The following is a 17,885-nucleotide window of genomic DNA, read 5'->3' on the forward strand; positions in this document are numbered from 1 at the left end:
GTACCAAACGACTCACGGACCGGTACCGGTTCGAGGCCCGGGGGTTGGGGACCGCTGCTCTAGTACAGTCTTCACTCTACTTTTTAGCGCAGCTTCAACAACATTAATATAACTGGCTCACTGGTGTAAGGCTGTTATTTAGTCTTAAATTTGCATTTATCAGTATTCTCAGTTTTTCAAATTTCACTCTGTAATGGTGACAGTCGTTCAAAAAGCAAGCGTCGCGTCACATACGCTGTCTTGGTAACACATTCAAGCAGTTATTTGGACAGTTCTTTCAAAGCCCGCAAGAAAATGAATAAGGGAGGACTGTAGTTGTGACAGTTGGAACATAACTGAAATAAAGATTAGCTTCAGGACTTTGGTAATGTCCACAAATAAATGCGATGAAACAAAAAAGATTTGACAAAAACCTTCACCATGATAGTGAGCAGCATAACAAACTCTTGTGAACGTATGTTATGTGCACGCGTTAGTGCAGCAACACATGCTAAATGTTAGCATCTGCTTTGGTCCTCATAGTGTAACGTGCTAGTATGCTAACATTTCTTAATTAGCACTTAATACAAATATACTTTTACATTTGCAAACGTAAAAGTATATTTGTACAAACATTTACATTTGTTTGGTAATATATCAAAGTACAGAATAAATTTAATTGCATGGGAAGCAACAGTGTCTTGAATTATATCCGTGAATTATATGACAATCAGTTACTAAGAAACACGATTGGCTCTCATGTTTCCTGTTTTGCCCGCTAATTGGGTCTTTATGTGCAGGTGGGAAAGGCCACTGTCTTTATCCTCATCCTGAGTGCTGTTGCTTCTTTTATAATATCTGTGATCTGTTCTCGAGGCTGTTAAATTCTACCCAGTCCATAGAGCCTAAGGTTTTTCATTTTAGCCTTACAGTTTTGTAACTGCTTACGATTAAATTCAGTAATGTTTGCTTCAGGTTGAAAGAGCCAATAGTTTAAGAGTTAATTACTGAACTATTTAAAAATAGATCTATGTGGTAAATAAATGAATCCAAACTGCCTGACAGGGTCCATAAGTTACGAGCTAATTTGAGAAAATGTAAATATTTTTGGTTTTGATGTTCACATTGTAACAAAAATCAAATAACACATGATTTTGGTCTTTGCTCTCGTCGTTATATTAACTTTTCTTTCATGTAGCTATTCTTAAATAAATAGGACACAATTTACGATGGGCTTTATTTAATACCAGTTTTGCCATTATTGGGTTTGATTATTTAGGAGTGGCTTTTGAAATTTATACACAAGAATATTGTCAGTTTTTGCTTATTTCATTAGTTTGTGCAAATTGGAATAAAGCTCTGAAGGATCGGCTCAATATCTTGTAAGTTTAAAATGACTACAGTACGTTTCATGTTGCCTATCTATCCTGCAATATTTGGGGAAATTGTATGACCCACTGAGGTGTGAGGCAGCCACTGAGATTGTTTCTTCCTCCAGTGCAGCTGTGCCTTGCAGAAATGTCTGTCTGCAATTTAACCCCTTTCACCTTCTCTCCTCCTTTTTATTTCAATATGACTCACAGCCCAGGGGGAGCAGGCATAATTACAGTGTGATGCTGATGTGTGTTTTATTTTGTTGAACCATTCGGGTCCCAGGCAACCCATCCCAGCCCACCTCACTCCATTACATGAGCCCTTACCAGCTAAATGACTATGCCATGGCACTGCGGGCTGTCGGTGAGATCATCCAGGACTACGACAGCGACAAGATGTTTCCCGCGCTGGGTTTTGGTGCCAAGCTTCCCCCAGATGGACGGGTCTCACATGAGTTTGCCCTGGTGAGGACATCGTTTTTTTCTTCATATCCAGCCATCTATTTGTCCAGATACATACATGAAAAAAAAGCTTTGCTCCATTTCTTCTTCTGTATTATGTTTAGGCACATACAGTCTAAACCTGGATTAAACATGCAAACGTTATGTTGTTTCTTCCACGTAAGATGTTGAAAAATGATGAAGGGTTGACTGACAGTATATTGTTTACTTCTTGTTTGCTTAATAATTGACACGGGAAATTATTGGATTCCAAGTTCCATTTGAGTAACGTTTTAAGGTTTTAGTCTTAACACTGCAAAACCTTTCTTTAGGCAGTAATGAAACTTTAAATAATAAAGTGAAGCAAGGATCTAAGCCTCTATTACCAACTCTTTAAAGCTGTGCATAGACATGGCCTCGGTTTGAGCTAAAGTTAACATGTCTGCTTGTTCAAAATGACATGTGTCATGCTAAATGTTAGCATCTGCTTTGGTCCTCACAGTGTAACGTGCTAGTATGCTAACATTTCTTAATTAGCACTTAACACAAATATACTTTTATGTTTGCTATTTGGTAATATATCAAAGTACAGGATAAATTAAATCGCATGGGAAGCAACAGTGTCTTTAATATTAGTGCCAGTCCATCTGTGAATTATATGATAATCAGTTACTAAGAAACTTGACCTGACAAGGTGAGGAGCGTGGTTTCATCCTCTGGAAATCATGTCATTTTTGTAGTCTGTTGGATCTGACACTGGGCAAGAAGTGAGGCATACGCTGGAGATGTTTTCAGTCCTTCACAAAGCCACAATTCATCTGATAATTAAATCTTGTGTTATGTGAGATTCCAACCAAACAATGTTTTTGACCAAAGGAAATAAAGCCTTGCTTTGTGACGGGTCTTGTGAAATTCAGTGCTGATTTGATGAACATCATTAGAACTGGCAGAATAAAAGATTTGGCCTGTCCTCAAACTGCTGTTGAATACGGCTGCGAAAGCAAATCTTTTCATATCTTTGGTGCCAGCTGGAGGAGTCTGTCAGTCACACTGAGACCACAAGAAAACTAAAGCGACATCTAAAACATAACGTAATACTGCATGCAAGTTAAAAAAGAAAACTTTTCGAAAATCCAACAAAAAACACTTTCAAACAGGCACTCTCTTACATACTTGGTGTTACAGTGAACAAATATATTGGTGGGTGGTCAGTGCTGCTGTCCAAAAACGTGTACACAGCATCCAAACTGCCTGCGCACTGTGGAGATAGAAGCCTAAAGAGCCAAGTGAGTTTGTTTTTAGGTGTGATAACATGCCAAGTTTATTTTTTTTATTATTTGTATAAGGCCACTGTTAGTCATACAAGAGTGACATAGTATTTTAACTGTAGTTTAATTTCTTTGTATCAATCTTTTTTCTGTTGAAAATGGGCAGATTGTAGGCTGCATTTTATTTTATTAAACCAAAGACAGTAAATCAGTTAATTTGCACTATGTCTAGTTAGTGTCATGGCTGTGTGCAGGCAGGCAGGGAGGAAGGACCCAAAATGCAGGACTCGGAGGCAGATGTAAACTCAAAACACTCAGCTTTATTGCTGGGCAGAAAAGGAACATAAAGTTAACTAAACTAGGAATACAGAAATAAACTAGGCAGGCAGGGTTAACGTGAGGGTGCGTGGGCGTTAACGACGCGACACTGACACAAAGACACACTGGGCTTAAATACACTGAGGGAGTCATCAAGGAATTAGAGACAGAAGGGGAACACAGCTGGGAGGAATAAGACCTAACGAGACAGGGAGAACAAAGCTGGAACACTGACATCAGACAGGAACAAGATTTTGGTTGGTTCTTGGTTCATGAATTACCTCATGAATCTCCTCCAGTTAGGTTCAGCAATGATTCCTTATTGGCTGCAGTTGTGCATGTCTGGGTGTCTGCCTCTGTGTTAGCACTGCGATGGACTGATGATCTGTCAGTGTCAGCTGGGAAAGGTTCAAGTCTGGAATTGATGGATGTAACTTTTGCACTTTTTTCCCAGACCCTTTCATTTGTATTGTAGTCGCTGAAGGTAATTTTTGAGATTTATTTTTTTAAAGGATTCTGATAAATTTACATCGATTTGTGTGTAATTGTGTCTAGGAAATTGGTACCTTCTCATAAACCTATGATTAATTCATTAAAATAGATTGGAGTAGGTTTGTACTTTGTGGAAGCTGCCATATCCCTCCACCGTGTATAAATACAGTCGGCAGGAAGAACTTCTAGTTTCTGACTAATTGTGTTTTATGTACGTGGCTATAGAATGGCTCCATAAACAAAACAAGGCAGAGGAGAAGAGAGGCTGTAGGAGTTTGCGTGCTGACATTTCAATTTGTGCCTGCACCTTCAGACTAAAGATATAAAGTATCATAGCTCTGTGTTACCTTTGGAGAAGGAGTCCCTCTCACTAAAGAAATTAAATTGCAAAAAATAAGAAAATGCCAGTGGTATCTAAAAAATATAGTATCCTCTTCCTCCTCACATCAAGCCTCATCTCCTAAACTGAAGTCAGGGCTCTAACAGCGTGCATAAGTTTATTCCACGATATTGTCAGCAGATTAGACATGTGACCTGAACAGCTAAAAAAGAGCTGACTAAACAACAACAGCTGGTTGTAAGCTAACATTGCTCTCGCTAATGTTATAGTCAAGTGTCCTAAAAATCATACTTTCCCTCTGATAAAGAGTTTGATTACATTCTCACAGCATATGAGCATCTTACTGACAGAAAACCTCAGCATGTTCTCAGCAACTCATTTTAGCTTTGCTGTAATCGGACAGAGGTGAGCTTCTCAGACTCATTGATCTGTATCTGACTCCTTCCACAAAGTTTTACAGCCTTTTCCTGAGTAAATACGCTTCTCACCCAGCATTGACAGCTGAGGTATACAGTGGGCTGACAACAAGGTAATGCACTCAAATGGGTAGGGGCATTCTACTGACATGCAGCAGTGAAGATTTGACCTACTGTAGCTTTAAACTTAGGGTTGAGATCCCACATTGTTCATATTGAGTAGAAATAGTTGTGCTTTTGACTGTTCATCTCTCCTTATTCCACTCATCCATTTGTCTCTACCACTCTGCCAGTGTCAAGTGCTCTAGGGCTGTAGACATCCTGACCATTACTCAAGCCGCACATAATCTCTTCTTGGTCGACTCTCACCTCCAGATGTTGCTCCAGAGGCATTTACAGCCATTACAGCTGCTCAGCATCGGCTACTCCCTAAAGGCACACATGCATTAATTTAACGATTGAGGATCTGACTGAGTCAGCTCTTAAAGAGGAAGGCTACAGCTGTGTAGCCACAGTGGGAGAAGGCCACCACTGAATCTGACGTTAATTATGCAAGCTCCATTTACAAAACAATGGAGTCTCATGTGCACTGTTCGTACTCATGGGTAGCCAAGCAGAGTTAGTGAGGATGGTTTCTTACTCAGATAATTGAAAGCCTAAAACATATGGGTAGTTTAAATAATGCATTGTTTCCTTTTTTGCGACTTTCTTTTGGGCCTCCAAAAGCAGTCAACCAGGCACAGATTTAATATTTTAATATTACAGATGTGGGAGACACAGAGGAAGAAGCCAGAGGATGGGCTTATGTCAGAGTCTAATACAAATTATCATCATGTTTGATCTTTTTATAACTAACACTGCAGCTCCAACTTGCCTGAGGATACCATTTACCGAACTGATGCAAAAGAAGGATTAAAGCCTTCCTTAAACTATGTAATTTATAAGTCTAGCTGAGATTCTGCATCCTTAAAAGATCTTTTACACTTGGTGTTAATATTGGAGTATTATCGATGTTTTGGCCCCGGGTTGACCACTTTTCACGTCTCTCAATATGCTAACAGGGAATCCTGTTGTTTGACACTTTGCATCCGAACATGTTCGTTATGATAATTAATTATAACTCTGTCCCAGTCCAGGGAGATCAAATTTAATACAACTTTATATTTTGTTTCCCTGCAGCATGGTGATGTTTTTATTATTCCTTTTAGCAATAAGGAAGTGTCTTCAAATATCAAAACTTTGCAATATAATTTCATTTAGTTTAATGCCTGATGTTAGATACGTGCTACAATCGAGACACTGAGTGCCTTTGAATAAACATTGAGATCAAATCAGTGAAGGTGACAGGATGTGTAAACGTTTAGCCTATGGTGAACATATCAACACATATCAACGAAATATATGTCAATATAATCTGTAATTAATTTTGGGCATTTAACATTTGATGTTACTGTAAACGCAGGTTTACAAATAGGGATGGGTATTGATAAGATTTTAACGATTCCAATTCCATTTTTGATTCTGTTTAACGATTCGATTCCTTATCGATTCTCTTATCGATTCTTTTTTTTTTAAAAAGGAGAACACTAAAGTTGATTAGCTTAGAACTGTGTTTTATATCTTCTCTTTGAACAAGATAGAAATTTAGGAGTAACATGGCCTTACAAACCCAACAGTGAGATCTTATGAGATCCACAGCCTACGGCTCTTCAATGGGGTGTCACAGGGTCCCCAGGAAAAAAAATGTATATGTAAAATAATAAAATAAATATTCTCCTGTAGCAATAACAAAGTTTAACATAAATTATTCTGTAGCAATTACACAAGAATATCCAGTAATGTCCCTGCCTACAATTAAACACATTCACTTACCAAAGTGAAATCGGGGCATCTGCTGTGGCAAATGGGTTCAAGCCTTTGACCACAAACTTAGACACTGCTCGGTGACATTCGTCTATCCTGGCCTGAAAGGAGACGCTACCAGTAGACTGCAGCGAGAACTGCCAGCATCTGAGCCAGACTCTGTCTCTCTCATCATGGTTATCTAAATGCAACGCACAGTAATAGCAGGTTTTGTAATAAGGTAAATCGCGCTAACATAATATGCAATGCTAATTGATTAGTTACCTGCAGTATTAACGGGAGAGGACGTGGAAACGCTACCGCTGCTGCTGGGTTGAGCTTCGCTAGTCCGGAGCGGATCAAAAACACGACATTCGTTGAAAGCAATCGCGTGTTTTTTGAGCAAATGCTTTTGCATATTCGTAGTGTTTCCTCCCTTTGATGAAATCTCTACTTTGCAAGTATTGCACGTTGCCCTGTTGTCATCCTTTCTCATAAAGTGTAACCAAACTTTTGAGCATTTGTGCCGCTCAGGCGCCGTGTTTCCTACTGGGTAAAAGACGCTACTCAACGTGATGACGTCATTTGGGGCGACTGGAATCAATAAGGGAATCGTTTTTAAAAGTGGCAAACGATTCCAAGGAATTGAAACAGTGGGAACCGGTTCTCAACAAGAACCGGTTTTCGATACCCATCCCTATTTACAAATCGCCCGTTAAATTGCATCTCTTTTTGTTTTTATCCTCCTACTCTTGATCCTTAGTGCAGTTCCTTAAGATCCCTTCCTTCTTTAATGCTTTTCTGAATGACTTCCTGTCTTACAAAGGAGGTCTGAACATCAGGTGGATGGGGCTTACAGCCAGAGTTGTGTTACTTTGATTAACATGTTAAGAAAATCTACTTTTTGACATCATCGAGAGCTAAGTGTAGAAAGAACTGTCTGAAAGTGAGAATTTAGAGAACCTGCTGAGTTTTAATTGGTATCATTTTTGCTACATTTGGCATTTTTTGCAATTTATTTATTTAGGTTTTCAGGGGGAAAAAATCTAATGGTTTAAAAAACTCACAGACTCCTGTATCAAAAACAGTACACTTTGCGTTACAGGGATAACACAAAATTGACATTGACATAGAGGCGAGACACACTGTTCAGGTTGCTGTCAGGCAAGAAAGCTAATACACAGAGAGAGAGAGAGAAACCTGTTCATCCACAATTTAGAATCACAAATTAACCTCACGTGTCTGTCTTTGGACTGTGGGAGGATACGGGAGCATCTGGAGAGCACCCACAAAGAGAACATGCAAACCCTGCAGACAGTCCCCAGGCAGGTTCAAACCTAAATCTTCTTGCTGTGACACAGTAGCACTATCCACTGCACTGCCAACTGTCTTAAATATGTTAAGTAGAAATTTAAGGCTCTTTTTTGCTGTGACAAGATGACTTAGACTGCATATTTGAGTTTTTTATTAGTGACTCTAAAATCTTCCAAGGGCCTTTTGTGCAGATGAAATATCTGAATGTCTTATTGTTAACTCATTCACATCTTTGTGTTTTTGTGCAGAATGGTAATCCACAGAACCCATACTGCACTGGTATTGAGGGTGTGATGGAGGCCTATTACCAGAGTCTGAAGAGTGTACGTCTTTATGGACCCACCCACTTCTCCCCTGTTATTAACCATGTGGCCAGGTACGTCCATTATAAATACACCGAGGGATGTGAAACATGTGGTCTGACACGTGTTAATGTCATTAAGCACCATGTCACCAAGAATTGTGCAGCTCAGCAGGAAAGATTCCTAAAAGATTAATCAGCCTTGGTGAAGTTACAGCTTTAAGTGGAGGGAAAAGATGGGGATAAATGTGCTAACAGCACCATCACCTGAGAGGAATCAATACCTGCTGTGGTGGTTTGAACATGCAAAGTGGTCATCACAGTGCTTTCAGCAGAAGTCTGCTTCTAGCCTGCACAGTGGCTGATAGACTGGCTTGAGGAGCAAGAATAGGAGCTAATGAGATTTGAAGAAAAAAGAGAAAACAGCTGAGATGCACCTCTGAAGAAATGGCAGTGTGACTCAGTGTTTTCATAGTATACAAACAGTTGGCATTAAGCAGGATTCCCTTATTTAGCAGCAATATAGAAAGTATCAGCTATATGTAGTAATAACACCAAACCAAGCTGCTACATTATACAATCAAAAAGCCAGATGATAAAATAAAGAATAATTGAAATCAACTTCGAAGTTCATTCTGCATCTCCATGTTGTCAAAAGTCTATACAAGGCTCAGCATCACTTCTAATTTCATGATGGTCGGCTCATTCCATCATTCTGAAATAAACACGGGCATACCACTACTACTATTGCTACTCAGTTGTTAAAACATATATAATGAGTGCTGTAAAAATTTTAGGTTCTAATACTTTTCTGGATATATCTTTTTGAAAAATGGATAATCTGCGTCAGACTATCAAAGATAAAAGCCTGAATATGTTATTGGTCATTGCCACCATCAAAATGAATCAGGATCTGTAATTTGGTAAAGATACAAAAAATGAAGAAAAACATTCACGCTCTTACTGTAAAGTCATATAAAGACAAATATTTGAGCATATAAAGTTTTTGATTAGTATTCAGAATGATTGAAATTTACAGAAAAGCTTGAATTTAATTTATTTTTTTCAAATTTTAATCGCCCGATAAATATTTTAATGTATAACTATAATTATCGTATAGAGTAGTTTCCTTTCTTTTTCCAAAAAGCCATCGATTGAATCATTTACTGAATCCAAAGATTAGACTTAAAGTTCTTAAACTGTTCTTTTGAACATAGTTTTAAAATAACATTTATAAGCTCAGTGCATACAGGATTATGATTGCTGGCGCCACTGCTGTGAATAACAGTAAGTGTCACACCTCCTACCGCTTCACAGATATACAATAGATAAATCCCTTTCTGGCCATCCCAAGAGCCATAAATAGAAAATTCCCTATGCTCCAGTGCTTCAGTGTTAAAGAGTTCGAAACCAGATCAGCGTGAGACATACCAAGTTGACTTTTCACTGGATCAGCAAATATGCTCTTCTAAAGGTTTCAAATATTTAAAACAAGTAATACCTTTAGCAGATACTGAAAGAAGCTGTCAGCTGCACTTACTCAATTCACACAAAAAAATCACCGATAGAAAGTTACGTGCTGTTTCCTAGTTCTGTGTCTTCCAACTCCCACCTGACATCCCCTATTGCCAGATCTTGTCTCATGATCCTCAAGATTGACTGTAACAAGCACTTTCCCCCCCCTTTCATCATCGGCTTTCAAATCCCATCTCTGCGAGTGTCGTCCGCCCACTCAGCCTGAGAATAGATGCATTGTTCACTCCTCACTTGTGTGGAGCATCTGACTGAAATCCAGGAAGATGGCGCTTAGAAACAGTGGCATCAAGTCACGTCAAATCACTAATTGCTTGACTGTTTTCACCTAAGAGTGTTGTTTAATATATGGTCTCAAAATGCCATGGCACATCACTTCAAAAGTTTTGGTTCATATAACGAAAACCTCTGCAGGCATTGGCTGAATCCATCATGTTTAACAGTATTTTTTAACTGTTATGAAGTCAATGTAATAAACTTGTTCTGCATGAAACTATATTTCAAAGTATTTATCTTTGTATATTAATTGGGTTTCTATATTAACTTTTAATGCTGCAAGTAACATGTTATACGCTATAATAATCACATACTAATAAGCATTAGTAAGGCATTAGTGTTTACTTAATCATTTATAAAGCATTACTCCTCCTTAGTATGTAATTAAATACAGGTATAAATGTGTGTTCTTTAATATATATTATCATTGTTTGTGAATGTGTTAATAAAAGTTTAATAAATACTTTTCATTGAAATGTAATATTTAGAAATGTTGTGATTACAAAAAACGTTGGAAAAAAGTCTGGCTTTCATTGAGAATAGGTGTGAAATACTTGAATGAAAACCAGTTTTTGTGCGCTTTGTGTGTTAAATACCCCAAACCTCAAACTAATTAGTGTAGCCATGCCCTTCAAATATGCCTATTTCACTTTTTACGTAATTTTTTGGGCCTGGCAACTACACGCAGCTGTAATTGGTCCAGTTGTCTTCCATAAAATAAGATTATAATTTTATTGATCTCTGAGGGATAATAACCTAATATGAGATTTTATCTAATAAGGTGATTGCTGAGGGCAATGTGTGGGGCTTGAGACAGGGGGATTTTAAAGGGCTGCTCCAGCAAGTTAATATTGTGCTCTCATAAAATTGGATCTTCCATAAACTTGCTCCCTCTGACACATAAACTGTAAGTGCAGTACATATTAAAACTTTAATCAGCTTCAGATGAAAAAAATGCTAATGAAATACCAACAGGATTAAAAATAAAGAAATAAAGTTTGTTAATGATGGAAGTGCATTTTGCATCTTGCAGTTACAGTTAGGATGCCATGCCGGCAGCCTCGCCTCTGTCAGTGCGCCCCAGGGTGGTGTGGCTACGATGTAGCTTGCCATCACCAGTGTGTGAATGTGTGTGTGAATGGGTGGGTGACTGGATGTGTAAAGCGCTTTGGGGTCCTTAGGGACTAGTAAAGCGCTATACAAATACAGGCCATTTACCATGGTGAAACGCTATGTTATTAGCTTATGCTAGTTAGCTTGGTTATGTAAGAAGCATTGTCCATAAACTGTATAGGTTTATTCTCCGAAACTGAAGCAGGACATAGCAAGCCATTTATGAGTCTCCAGTTTAGTGGCTACAATTAACAGAGGTGAGGCTGGGATAGTATTAACTAGACTCTGTGTTGGCATACCTGTTAAAATGGCCATGCCCCTAACTTTCAGGCCTACTAGGATTCATATGGTACTAAAAAGTAAATGCAGTTACATGCAGTTGTTATAAAGGGTGACACCATTCAAACATCATGGTTTCAACTTGGTGACTTTAACAGAGGAGCTTTTGGAGACGACCTCATGTGGAAATTATAGGAACTGTAGTTTGTGGCGCTTTGACTTTCACTTCATTTTTCCACCCAGAAGTTGCTTTTTGGGGCAGTTTTTTGTCATTTTTTGATCGCCTTACCTCTGACACACCATCTCTTTGCGCACCAGGTATGCCTCGGCAGTGACAGACGGCTCACAGTACTTCATCCTGCTCATCATCTCTGATGGCGTGATCACAGACATGGCGCAGACCAAGGAGTCCATAGTAAATGTACAGTAGCACTTCACATTTAACCTCTATGTATATTTTAAAATGTTTTTCAACTTATTTAAACTGGTAAGCACACAGTGGGTTACTAAACGTGATCTACTGTAGCAGTCCGTGAAATGTGTGCTTATAATCGTTCAGTTAATTTACTGTAGAACTTGCAAGGAACCCTGAAGGTATGATTAAAACCCCAATAGAGGCCTAATAAACTAACAAACATCTAATATGAAAGCGAGAGGGCGAAAAGGTGTGCAGCTGCTATCTTTGCTTCTTCCCTCTCTTTGTCTCTCATCTTTACTAATGAGGGAAGTAATGGAAGAGAGGGTCAGTCTGGTCACCACCACGTCCCTTACCCCCCCCCCAACACTGCTATGTTCAGCTCTAATAACTCTGCTTTCTAATTAGAGTGATCAGAGTTAATGTGTGTAACGATTTTGGGCGAGCTGATATATTTGGAGCCTCGGCTGCTTGGGCTTAATGCTCCGCACGGCCTCAACGCGCATCCGCTCTCCTGCTTCTTTTTCCACTTTGCCCCCCGTGTGATGTAATGTTATTGTAAAGTGAGATTTGAGAGTAATTATTTACTAGCCCGTGGAGGATCCATGCCCTTCATATCTCAAGCAATTTGGGCGTCCGTCTAATAACCCGGGAAGTTATGAAACACTGAAAAAGCTTCATTCATCCTTCATCAATCCAACTGTACTTTGCTGTCCCACTCAACTAAGATTTAATAAACAATATTGCTATGTAGGCCGGGAGTTCAGCTGGAGCTCAGGGCAGAGGAAGATGTAAATGGGAGTCATTATTAAGCTGTCAAGCTTCGAGAGATTTAGGTTGCAGATGCATGAAATTAGAAACCGTAGATCTCGCCAGGCGAGGGGCTTTATAAAACCGGCTGCAGAGTAAGGACGTAAGGCCCCGTCTGCCTTAACAATGGTATTTAATTTTTTCTATAGAGCTTCCTTTCCTTGGACTGTAACAGTTAATGTATAGTTGGTAATTTGCAGGCCTATTTCACTGGCAGCCTGCACGGTTTAAGATAGCAAATGGTGAAAAGAATGAACGCTGCTTCTTCGCCGCCTTTTGATGTGGTTATTCTGTCACTTTCCACCCTTTACAGGCCTCGTCTCTGCCCATGTCTATTATAATAGTTGGGGTTGGACCAGCGGAATTCGATGGTAAGCAGGCTGAATGTGTGTCCGTGTGCAAATACGTGTGTGTCTAAAAGCATGCAGTAATCTTTTGCCCTCACCCCTCGTTCTGCTTCCTATCTTGTCTCCCACATGGTTTAGCCCTTCCTCGTGCAGCTTTTCTTTTCTTCACTCCTCCACTTACCCTCCCCTTAATTCTCCCTCTCCTCCTTCACAGAAGCCGAGGTAAAGGGGATTTGATAAATTCTCGCTTTTCAGTCCAGCAGCACTCCTTTTTTTCCCCCATTCTTCTTCTTCTTTATTTTAAATGCGCAAGGGCTACATCACTCTGCTGTGTTTCCTCCCTGAAACATTGGTGTTTACAATTCACAGAGCAGTCCTCTGTTTAAAAAAAGAAAAGAAAAACAAGCTCACTCACGGGGAGCAATGAGCCTGCAGAGTCAACGGGATTAGCACGCATATGAAGTCAGAGTGCGCATTCGCTTTAGGTCCCTGTGGTGCTCATTGCTGGCTGTGCTTACATGTATTCGGGCACGTTCCTCTTATGCGCACAGCTACGTGTAACTCACGGCCCCGTGGCTTCACGCTCAGCCGTGCAAATTCTGTGTACTCCTTCCCATTTGAGACTATCAACACTAAGCCTGTAAGCCTGTGGCATGCTAATGACGTTGGCAGGTTGAAACACAAAAACCGTGTGTCATGTTTGCTCACCGCAACGTTGACGGGGTGTTACTGATGCGCTTCCCTCCTCAGAAATGATTGAGCTGGATGGGGACGAAGAGAGGATCTCATCCCAAGGACGATACGCGGAGAGGGACATTGTTCAGGTAGAGAATACTCCCGAAGACACGGCTGACTGGCTGGAAGGCTGTTCACTCAGCAGAAAGTGTTGAGAGAAATGTGGGATTTATGATTAATGGGAAAGGGTCATTGTGCTTGACCTTCTACTGTGCTCTTGTTCTGAGTCTGCTGGTTTTTCTGTCTTCTCTCCGCTGTCTCGACCCTTATTTCTTCCTCTACGTGCAATATTTTTCTCTCTGTTTTCCTCTCTTTTGCTTTCTTTTTCATAATTTTGCATAAGCGTTTTCTGTTTTTTGTCCACATCTCATTTCCTATATTCACCTTTTCTTTGTTTCCTCTTGTTAAGGTTCAAATATTGAGGAAGGAGAGTAAAAACCACCATGGTCCAACAAGAGCTTGGTCAAACAATTGATTTTAATGAATACACGCGTGGGAAGACCATTCTGTACGCAGACAGGGATTGATCTTCGACTTAATCAAAGCATACACAGATTTTTATAGCATCAGGGTTTGAATTAATGACGCCCCTTCATACGTCACAGATACATTTCATACATATGTCACATCAAAACCACAATGACTTTTAACACAGTTTAAAAGAACATTGTCTTCATCTTCATAACAGATGTTTCCTGTCAACCTTTCTGATTAGTGCTTCTTCAAAACCGCAGACAATGATTTTGCAGTGAGCGAGCACTTCTGCAAGCCCACAATTACAAGCAAACATGATATCTCACGACCTTACGTGGCACTCTGTGTCACCTCTCACCTACTAACGCTCACAGTCAAACAGAGGCCACTGTCAACCTTTTACTAAAACTATAGATGTAATATAAATTGAATAAATGTTTTAACCAAGAACCTCTACTGAAAGCTTAATAAAAGAATATAAAAGTATAACAGACAATTTGAATACCCTAGTTATTCACATAGCCTCGTCTAACCAGCTCCTCAGAATAACCTGCAGTTAGATTCTGCTTTCGGTTTCATTTCTGCAAACGCTCTGCAAGCCTGCAGTTTCCTGTCACTCTGACTCTGTACAGAGTGTACTCAAAATCAACAGAATCAGCACATACACACTTAAGATTATAACAAGCATTCAGAAGCATTTAAGATTATAGATTCAACCCAACAGTTTAAAGTGGTTATAACTGCACCTGTAATAAAGGCTAATTGGGTACCAAGATGTTTAAACATCTGCATGCAATATCAATACTGTAAATTATATTATTAATGCAATGGTAATGATGATTATTATTAACAATAGCAGCAAAATATCTCTCCACTCTCAATACTCTCCTCTTTGTCTTCATTTGTCTTATCTTTACTTTTCATCTTTGTCATTTTCTTTACTATTCTCTTATTCTCAATGTCCATGTTTCCTATTCTGTACTCTCCGCCTCTTATTTCTCTTTACATTACTTATATCTGATTTCTTTATTTCCTGTTCTCTCCTTTCCTTGTGTCCTTTCCTCTTGCTTCCCCTCTCAGTTTGTTCCTTTCAGAGACTACATTGACCGACGAGGAAATCACATCCTCAGCATGGCCCGTCTGGCTAAAGAAGTGCTGGCTGAAATTCCCGACCAGTTCCTGTCCTACATGAGAACCCGGGGGATCAAACCTGGTCCCTTGCCACCTCCTTACACTCCCTGTCCACCACCAGCTATCAACCCCCTTCTCACAAGAAGGGTAAGCCGAATTTAATGGCTTCCACCCCAGTATTGGCCAGCCGGGTCTACTGTCCTCTCTTTACGCTTCACTCTTCACTGGAAGCTCCTAAGCACATGGCAAACTTTGCCTGCATCTCGCATGTTGCACTTTTGGGAATATTTGGCCGTGAAGGGTGATGAAGACAGCCCTGAGTGCTTCTTCTGTTTAGAAGACTGGACAAAAAGGTGTGGATTTTGAAGGGCAGTGGTGGTGGCCTGAAATCAAGGAGCTGCACCAGGAAGAGTAAACGGGAAAGAAACTCGACAGACTGAATCCAAGCTGTTCCCATTTCCACTTCCTCTGTCTAAGTCATGTCACTTGATATATAAATGTTTACAAAACTGAGGAGTGGAGTGGATCTTTTATTTTCCAGGACGAAATTTATACAAATAAATGTGAATACCTTTCAGAGTCCTATTTTTCAGCTACAGAAACAGGAGATTCTGACTTTGTACAAAAATGTTTAGGCCCCAGTGCCACACACACTTATATATATATATATATATGATTTTTTTTTTTTAATAGAAATAGAGCATGTGCCAGTTTATGAAAAATAAAGCATGCACTGTTGTCCTGCACTCAGGGCTTTGTCCCTACCACACACTGCCCCACCACCACTGCCATGTTCCATCATGAACAAACCCACCGGAAATCGTTCCACGCTCCTATCGTCTGCTCCATCCACCTGCCTTGACTCGAAAGGAAGCTGTGCTCCTTGGGAGTCTGGTCAAATCAAATGCAACAGGGACTTGAACCAGCCTTACTTTTTTGTCAGAAAACATTACTGGCACAATGGGTTATGGAAACGTGTATTTCTCCAAGCCCAGAAGTCAAAAACACACATTTCACTACCGAACCTGACTGTGTTGTTACATTTCAGAGTCTTGTTATTTTCATGAAACAACACTGTACTACAGAAGCATTTCTGGTTTTGGTTTTTGGTTTACATTTCTCTACCTCTCACATTGTTCAGTATTGCCAAAAAATATTGTTAAAAAAAACAGCAAGTGTTGTAAGTGATATTTGGCAAGTCTGTGGTCCGTCACACAGTTTTACCTTTCTCACCACGTATACATAATGTTTGCCAAACTGTATGTTGGGAAGTATAGCATTTTGGTTGCTATCAGATTAGATGGCTCACACCTTTGTGGTAGCAACACACTTTTGATATGAAATTGAATTTGAAAACAGGTAAAAGTGCAGATTGCTTTTCTTTTAACAACTGTATGCATGGATCAAAGTAATGACTGTAACAACAGTGTTTGGGTCCATGTTTGTGCATCAGTATTGTAACTAAAAGTCCTAAAGTTTCATATATCTCCTTAAATTCAGACTCCACAGAAAACCCATGTTTCATCATCAAATACTCGCATCCTGAAGGCTTTAAAGGTGACAGCAGCTGCTCTTTGCTTAGATTCACAGCAGTGGTTTCAATTAACACTCTCTCTTTTTCAACATGGCTGCTAATAAGTTACATAAATTTTCTTCTTTGTTATACTTATTGTTAGCAAGAACAGTCAGCATGGCATCTAATAAAAGTTAGCTTAAAATTGGAAGGAATTTAATTTGCTTCTTTGGCTTGCTGGACTCCATATTAGCTGTAGCCACCTTAGCTGCATAGAAAGACATTGACACTACAAGAAAGTGACCCCCTTACCCTGTTTATACATTTTGGACCCCTCTGTGCTGTGAAATAGTGTCTTTGATACGTCACACTAAAATATATTCCACCTCTCATCAGTCTTCAGTTACCTTCAACAGAAAAAAAAAGGATATAGAATTTGTCTCTATTGGTAAATAAATGCCCAAAAAGCAATTGGCTGTTGTAGCAATAATAATAATATTAATAATAATGTCTGATGTACTTAAAAAATCCAACTATACCATTGGCTTAGATACAGCAAGTGTTCTATATATTGGGGTGATCGTGGCTCAAGAGTTGGGAGTCCGTCTTGTAATCGGAAGGTTGCCGGTTCGAGCCCCGGCTTGGACAGTCTCTGTCGTTGTGTCCTTGGTCAAGACACTTCACCCGTTGCCTACTGGTGGTGGTCAGAGGGCCCGGTGGCGCCAGTGTCCGGCAGCCTCGCCTCTGTCAGTGCGCCCCAGGGTGGCTGTGGCTACACTGTAGCTTGCCATCACCAGTGTGTGAATGGGTGGGTGATTGTGTATAGTGTAAAGCGCTTTGGGGTCCTTAGGACCAAGTAAAGCGCTATACAAATACAGGCCATTTACCATATCTCTCAATAGTAACTGCACTTGTTTGATTCTGACAGACTTTTAAAAAAATGTTCTACCTAATAGTAGATCCGTCCAGCCGTCCGTCCGTCCATCTGTTCAGCAATTCTCTTCTACTTGTCGTTGTCACGGTCACGGGGGGACAAACAAGTAGGTAACTGTTGCAATCTGTTGCAACTGCTGTGAATCCAAGCTAACCACAGCTGCTCTCCTTTCTAAAGAAATAAGCTACAGAACTGCTAAAGCCTTTATGAATCAAGCTTAGTTTTCAGGTTATTGCACTGT

General features: G+C 39.8%; 1 protein-coding gene across 2 annotated transcripts in view; it reads left to right on the plus strand.

Annotated features, from left to right (window-relative positions):
- LOC102304798 (copine-8) overlaps nucleotides 1-16,330 on the plus strand; it is a 47,400-nt gene extending 31,070 nt beyond the window's left edge. The window contains exons 11-16 of one of the 2 annotated variants that reach the window (XM_005935594.3): nucleotides 1,636-1,817; nucleotides 8,032-8,159; nucleotides 11,604-11,706; nucleotides 12,824-12,881; nucleotides 13,608-13,681; nucleotides 14,002-15,261. In XM_005935594.3, coding sequence (XP_005935656.2) covers nucleotides 1,636-1,817; nucleotides 8,032-8,159; nucleotides 11,604-11,706; nucleotides 12,824-12,881; nucleotides 13,608-13,681; nucleotides 14,002-14,067 — 611 coding nt within the window. In that variant the 3' untranslated portion in view covers nucleotides 14,068-15,261. Of the gene's footprint in view, nucleotides 1-1,635; nucleotides 1,818-8,031; nucleotides 8,160-11,603; nucleotides 11,707-12,823; nucleotides 12,882-13,607; nucleotides 13,682-14,001 lie in introns of both variants that reach the window. The other variant, XM_005935593.3, reaches the window with a different exon arrangement.
- The last annotated feature ends 1,555 nt before the right edge of the window (nucleotides 16,331-17,885 follow it).

Source organism: Haplochromis burtoni, unplaced genomic scaffold, assembly GCF_018398535.1.
Source record: "Haplochromis burtoni strain Fernald_Lab_line unplaced genomic scaffold, NCSU_Asbu1 Contig_197, whole genome shotgun sequence".
NCBI classification, from domain to species: domain Eukaryota; kingdom Metazoa; phylum Chordata; class Actinopteri; order Cichliformes; family Cichlidae; genus Haplochromis; species Haplochromis burtoni.